Source organism: Cariama cristata, unplaced genomic scaffold (genome assembly GCF_000690535.1).
Source record: "Cariama cristata isolate BGI_N322 unplaced genomic scaffold, ASM69053v1 scaffold29685, whole genome shotgun sequence".
NCBI lineage: Eukaryota > Metazoa > Chordata > Aves > Cariamiformes > Cariamidae > Cariama > Cariama cristata.
Window position 1 is genome coordinate 1 of NW_009619699.1, and position 7,620 is coordinate 7,620.

A 7,620-nucleotide genomic window follows, 5' to 3' on the forward strand; every position below is an offset into this window, starting at 1 on the left:
AAACAGCCATTATATAAATAGTCTTTGAGATTGTTGGGGGCAGTCACGTATTTGTGCATACTCCAAATTAAACTTTTTTTCAGACCGTTTAGGTAATATGTCATGTATTACTCATTGAATGTGTTCCCACAGTGTAGAAAATGTGAAGGTAAAGGATATTCTGAAAGTTGGATCTGTGCCAGGTTTTGTTTCTTTATGATGTAGTTGCAAGTGAAAGGACTTTTTTTTTTTTTTTGGTAATAGTATTAGTTTCTGACTTGTTTTTAAAACCATAAATATCTGTATAGTCCTTTGGAAACCTAGAGGAGTTCTCTGTGTTTGTTTATTTGGAACTTGCGTCTGAATTGAATAACCTTTAATATAAGCATCTGATCTTTGAAATGGTTAATTGTTAGTCAGCCAAGCTGAAATGAGTGTTTGTAAAACAAAGTGGAAAGAATCTTTTGTCATTCAGATTCTGTTAGGCAAGTTTCTGCTGGGTCCGTTTCTAGGTAGGACCAGAATTTCATTTTGGTAATTTGTCCCTGAGAGGTGACACATGGTAATATGTTGCAAACTGTAGATCTTTTACAAGTTTATTCATTTAGGAGCCACCATGAATTAGACTGACCCGAGGACAATATTTTTGCTGGCGTAAGCTGCTGTTGTGCGCTAAGGTGGCACAGCTAGACCAAGTCCGACAGAGCACATCTCAGTCTCTACCCAGGCAGTCGCAGCAGTAGCTGCACAGAGGAGCAAGCTCAGACTGGTCAGGTAAATTTTGCGCTAAGACCCAAAGAGCAAAACATGGGACCTACAACAAACGGTTGCCCTAATTGTGAGAGTTTCTGCAATATTTGTTTACACACAACAAAACTGCAGTTTTTCAGCTCTCACAGTAGCAACCACCTCACTTGCATCCAAACACCCCTATGAAAACACAAATTTCTGAATTGTAGCACAGATCCTGCCTTGGTTATTGGTGTTTGTTTGTATAAGTGAAGCTCAAACCATTATGAAAAGATAAATTGCTTCTTAACAATATTTATTTTTTACAAGCTAACTTGATTAACTTTTAAAATTATTGGAGTTTAAGTCTCCCAGGGAACAGGATCTGGCTGAGATGGGATTTGAGGGCTACAAGGAGGAGGATACATTACTGGTTTTGCTAAACGTGAAATGGGAATGCAGGCTACCTCTAAGTCCTTGAAGACTCCAAGGCATTTTTGTAATCTTAAATGAATACATCATTGTAAATTTCAGCTGAATGTATCTTGGGAGACCATTGTGATGAATGGCATAGATACAGATCTTTTATGTCATTTATCCAAGGTAACTAAACGCCTTTTGGTGGTTGGGGGCATCGAGGATTTTCTGGTAGTGGCAACTGGTTGTCACGATTTCTGAGAAACTAATGAAGTGAGGTTTTTATAAAAGACTGCCATACTAAAGCTTTGAGAATTACATAAGAAAATATTCTAGGAAAAACAGACTGTCCTGAAATGTTCCATACAGTATATCAAGGGGGGGGGGAGTAAGGCTTTTTAATTCAAGCCATGACAATTCTAGTTTTGTTCCCTGATGGACAAGAGACATATCTCACATTTGGAGCAAATTGCTTTCTGTGCTTTAGTGCTCTGATGGAGGAGCCATCCAGGGTGCCCCAGAGCAGACAGACGGTGGTCGGTCTGTCCTTGTAACTCTGCAACCATGGAGGGCAGGGATGCACTCTGGTTTTCTAACCTTCCCTCCAGTTCCCTAATACTCTTTTTTGTGTTGTGTTTGTTTGTTTTCCCTGAAGCCAGAAGAGTACAATGCCTTTTGCTCTTGTGTTACCTGTCTTTTTTCTCCCTTTCTTGGCACTTTTCTCTTTTTCTCTCTCCCTGCTAGGTCCCAGTGTCGTCTTAATTGTCTGACTTCTCTTTCTTTGCTAGTCTTCTCCTTCCCTTGCCAGATTCTTACTTCAGCTGTTTCTTCTTCTTTTGTCTTCAACTATTTGTCTCTGGTCAATTTTTACTTTTCTGCTATTTCAATAAGATTTTCTGACACTACCCCTAGCGCAGCGTGCCGGGCCATGTTCCCAGTATGCCGCTCTTTACGAGGTACTTAAAAGCACAGGAGAACAAAACAGTAATGAAACCTGTTTCTGGTTCTGCCACAGAATTTCCTCGCAACCTGGAAGAAATTATATCATTCCTCTGGTCTGAATTTGCTTATCTTTCTGGCAGTAGTGCTGCCAGCCTCCTTCGGGTTGTTGTAATGTGTCATTTATGAAAGTTCAAAAAGTGGTTTTGATTCTGAGTGAACAAAGCTGTTGAAGTACTTAGAATAATTTACTGTGGTTCACCACGTCTGCTGCTGAGCGCTAGTGAAATTTTGGGGGGTTTGATTCAGTTCATTAGGTAATCACTGCTTTATAAATGGTTCCTTCCATCCTCCTCTCTGAGCGCTTGGCTAGCTGGAGGAGGCACTAGTCTGTCCTTCCAGTTTTAGTCTAGCTTGCTTTGTTAAAAAAACAGAATGACTGCAAATGGGATACCCCACAAGGTGTGCAAGAGCGTACCGAGGACAAGTTTCTCCGGGCACGCAGCCTTGCTGGGATTTCCCATCGAGCAGGCAGGCCTGCCTCCTTCTCCGCAGGCATGGTGGCACGGGGGTTGGCAGCTCCGTAAAGCTCACGAGCTAGTTGAGAGCAAGTGACCATGTTGTGTCGCTTCTTCCCCTAGAATCAACAGCAGCAGAATCAACATCAGCAGCAAACAGCACCTCAGCAGCAGCCGCAGGCAGCGCCGCAGCAGCCACAGCCGCAGCAGCAGAACAGCACCCAGACCAACGGGACAGCCGGGGGTGCCGGCGCGGGCGGAGGGGGTGCGGGCGCAGGACTCCAGCACAGCCAGGATTCCAGCCTCAACCAGGTGCCTCCCAACAAGAAACCACGCATAGGGCCTTCAGGCGCTAACTCAGGCGGGCCTGTCATGCCTTCGGATTATCAGGTACCTCTTCAAGTTTTGCTGCTTCTGATACTGTAGGGCCAAAATGTCCTTTTCCCCTTTCGCCACTGCAGGAACAGATCATGTTTTAATGAATTTCTCATGTAACCTTAGCAGCTGTGCTATGATGCATTAGATAAAAATGTGGGTTTAAAGGTTTAAAGTAAAAAGGTTTTGTTCTGTGGTTAGTAATTTTCAATAGAATACCAGTACAAGTCATATCTGCTGCACCCCATAAAGTGTTGAGGACTAGTCCACTCCAGGAAAGCACTTAAATATATGCTTAACTTTATATTTGAGAGTAATCTTACTGAAGCCCATGGAACTATGTCATGCATGTAAATGCTGCATTAGATCAAGTTCAGGATACTTGGCTTTTGGCAATATTAAATCCTGCGTGAGAAGCAGATCTGAGAAGCAGAAGCAAAGTTAGAACCAGGTGCTCTCATTTGATTCCTGCTTCATTTTACCTCATACCATCACATATATGGAGTGGTTCTGTAGTTTGTTCTAGTATCTTGCTAAGTCTACTTCTAATGTTAAAGAAAAAAATGCATGTTAGCACAGGAATGATGTTTTGATTCATCAATATGATTCATGCTGAAGTAGGGCATAAAGACACGCCTTGTTTCTAATGTGACCAAAGTTGAATAGATTTCATGTTTTCCAGTACAGTAGCATTCATAAGTAAACGCAGTATCACTGAATTATTTTTGGATTTGCATACTTGTCTTTGCTTACTAGAATTTTATTTTCCACTGAAAAAGTGACTTACACTAAACATAGAAAGAATTGAACTTATCAGGGTCTTCAATACTTGAGAGTTTATACTTGCTGGGACAGTCATGAGTTGAAAGCAGAATAAGAAATAGGTGGATATTAAAGGTAGATTTTAAAAGATGTTAGGGATTCTGTCTGCTACTACCTTCAAGATGATCCCACCTTGGAGAATGGTCTTTTCAGGCTGCTTTAAACTTAAATAGCTTTTAAAAAACCCAGCTCTGAGTTGCCTTGACTTAGTCCTCCAGACCATCTCCACAGACAATTGATTTCTCGGTGCCAGACATTTTTCTCCCATTTCCCTTTTACTCTTTTTAATTACAAATGATCATGAAGGCATTGAGGGCAATTTAAGGGTAAAGACAACTAGGTTTCTTTTTTGAAAAGTTCCAGACAGGCTTGAGGTCTGGACAGATCACTACAGCTGTCTGACTACACAGTATTTATGGCTCGCCCGTTTTGGTCTGTATTTTGAGGACTGGTGTGCTGCATTTGATGATATCCATTATAGAATCCTTATACAACACTCTGAATTGTTGGCAAACTTCCCCCTTACAAGTTGCTAGCAGTCTAAATATAATTTTTTTCAGGTAGATTTTTTTTTTAACCCTATGACTCTTTCATTCTAAACTTTAACAGCACAGACATCAAAATGATGATCTGTATGTCTCCTTTATGTCACTTGCTAAATTGTATGGTCTGATTATCCATTTTTACGCTTGCATTTGGCTATCTGCCCTTAAATTCTATCTGACTGTCTTCTGTTCCAGAAAGGAATGTCTGCAATTTGTCCAAGTCTGACTTTGTTAAAAACAAATTCTCCTCTGTGGAACAAAAATAAGCATGGGCAAGTTAATGCATTCTTGCAGTCTTATGGCATTAATTTTACTCCATTATAGCCTCCTCAGAAGTAGGAAGAAGATGCCCTTTGCTTTGAGTTTCATTTAGCTTGTGATCTAAAGTCTCTGTTGAACATTTTTGTAATTCAGCAGCCTCAAGATATGTTGCTTCCACAGTGTGAATTCCTTGTTGAATTTTACTGAGCATTCTTTATGTAACGCTAGGTGTTTTGCTTAGCATGGTAAGCTAACGCTTTTCATCCAGAATGAGTTCCTATAATGTCATAGCATTTATCACCATTCTTTTTCTTTTCTGTTAGAAGTTGCAAAAACTTTCAGAATTTTGAGACAAATTCCTGGTTTCAGACACTCTACCATGCAGGCCAAGCATAATCTGGTTACTAACAGCATACGTGCTGCAGGGAGACATCTCTTCCAAAGCCAGTGTGCTGAGCTGTTATCTCCCAAACTGACCCTTACAAACAAGTGAAGTTATTCTGCACAACTGTTAGTTACATTGATGTTATAGTGAGATACAGAGGTCTGCAGGACTGGGCTGTTATCTCTCTCTCTTTAGCCTAACTCTGCTTCACCTTGAAAGCAACCTTCTTATTCCTACATTAGACAGAACACAGAAAAAGCACTCTGATATTTTTAGGGTTTAGTATGTTTTACAATTTATGTAAAATTAAAGGTATAAATCTCTGTACAGAAACAAAGGGCAGAAGCATTTTACGCTGCCTGAACTTTAGGTTCCTGCTCTTCATCACCCAGTGGAAAAGTCGCGAGGAGGCTTTTGCGGCTCTCCCGGTTGGGATCCGATGGTTAGATGAGCCCACTGACTGGGGTATTGCCTTCACTGAGCAGATTCTTGGGCTGTGGAGCGTGCGGTATTCTTACAGACCCACTGCCTCCGTGGGATTTCCATTCAGAACTCAGACTTCTCCAGAGGCTTTCTGTAACTCATAATCCTGACATTTAATCTTAACACTTTTCCTAGATGATTGCTGTTGGCCACAGTCTTGCTGATGACCCTTGGGCTTAGCCAAGTAGAACCATCAACTAGACAGTGAAGAGAACTCTACTGAATGTCTGCCTGGCCCTGCACTTAACTTGGCTGGAAACAAACTGTTTGCTGACTGCAAATAGTTTGGGGGTTTTTTTTGTAGACTCTCCTTTCTTGTGGATTGGGGTGGGGTTTACCTTGCTAGAGAGTCTCCTATCCATTGAGCAGTATTTTTCATGCAAAGCGATTTTGCAGCTTTGCATGACTTTGCAGCTCATTATTAATTCTGGACAGGGAATGGATATGGTAATAAAGGACAAATTCAGCAGACTGGAGATCGCAAATGATCCATGAATTTGGCTTGCTGAGATTGGGGTCTACTGAGCTAACATCCCAAACTGTGGAGGGGAAAAAAAAAAGCATTCAGGAAAATGGTTATTGATTGCACATACACATGCCCATCTTTAAGCAGTTGTCCTTGCTTCAAGTAGATAAGGCAGCAGGTTGAAAGACTCGCCTAAAATTATATGATTTTGTCCTACTGGACATTTTTTCATTTAGATAAACTGAGTAACTCTTAGGTCATGGTTGTCTTTTTCTCAGGAACAGAATAAAATGTTTCTCTGTAACAGGTAGTATTACCTATCTCAGAAAGGGCGTATGTGGCCTTAGCAGTTTGGTTTTGCATTAATAGCACTTAGAATAATGGCAGACGTTAAGTGTAAGAGACAGCGGAATTTTGGAATGGAGTCTGCGCTCTCGTGTCTTGTGTATTTTTTTCTTCAAAAAATGGGTGTGTACATGCTGTACTTAGGGATCTGCTAGTGACCTCGTCTATTTTGTGTGCTGTGTTAAGGCTGATTGCAGATCAGACTGACTACTTGTTTTATGAAGTAGTAACACCGTTCAGTCAGCTTCTCCAGCAGTCACGTTTTAATGAGCTTCGGAGAGGCTAAAACTTTCCTGAGCTGCCTAGTCCTAACAGGCTGGTTTTCACTCCCCTGATCCCACTCTCTTTTCCTGCAGCACTCCAGCTCACGCCTGAGTTACCAAAGCAACATTCAGGGATCTTCTCAGTCCCAGAGTACAATGGGCTATTCCTCGTCGTCCCAGCAGAGCTCCCAGTACCACCAATCTCATCAGTCCCACAGGTACTGAGAGGGCTCACAGGCTGCACTCAGAAAGGAACGGACTAAAAGCCTGAAGACTCCAGCAATATGAAGTTTGTAACGATGAGAAGAACCAAAAATACAAACTGTGATGCAGAATTAAAATTCACGATGACAAAAGGAAAACTTCGCTCACTGAAGACTTCCCCCCTCCCACCCCCCATCTCTTTATGCCATAAATGAGATTCTCGTGAAGTTTTCCTTCCTCCCTGCCCTTGCATGTGCTCCATTGTGGTTACTCTAACGAACCCTTCTGATCTGAACCCAGCACTTAACTTCTTTAACCTTTGGAATTTTGAAGGATTCCTGGTGCACCTTCCTTATGCTGTAGTGATTGCCATAAATCTGTCTTTTCAATCTCTTTGATGGGATTTTAAAGTTTTAAAATCTTGAACTCCCAGGCTTTCAAGCTTGTATATAGTTAGTTTTATACTAGGCAAACCAGTTTAGCTATACAGGTATATTGCACCTTTTTAAAGCACTATGTTATTTTCACAGGATATTACTGTTTTGCTCATGGATGTCAAGAACAGCAAAATTTTACTGTTCCAGAGTATTTTACTATTCTGTTTTTATTAGTCTAGTTTTCAGGCGAGGTCTTAAAAATAAAAAAATTAAAAAATAAATAAAATTTTAAAAAGAAAAAGGAAAAAAAAGAAAAAAACCCACCCAAGTCTCTGCAGCGACAAATATGCTTCATGCTACTGGACTGATCACCAAACAGAAGATTGCTGATATTTCTTAACTCATTCACATTGAATTCTTGAAATCACAGTGATCATGCTCTGACTAGTTTTAAATTTAGTGTTATTTCAAGTGAAACCAGGATGGACAGTCACATAAGAAGGAGATGCTTT

General features: G+C 40.9%; 1 protein-coding gene across 1 annotated transcript; it reads left to right on the forward strand.

Moving 5' to 3' along the window:
- Positions 1 to 2,705: 2,705 nt before the first annotated feature.
- On the forward strand, positions 2,706 to 7,377 carry LOC104162589 (cyclin-dependent kinase 19-like; the record flags this gene model as incomplete). The annotated part of the gene is made up of 2 exons (XM_009701350.1): positions 2,706 to 2,972; positions 6,621 to 7,377. Coding segments are annotated over 2 exons (399 nt in total), but the record flags the coding sequence as incomplete, so codon positions are not given.
- Between the last annotated feature and the right edge of the window lie 243 nt (positions 7,378 to 7,620).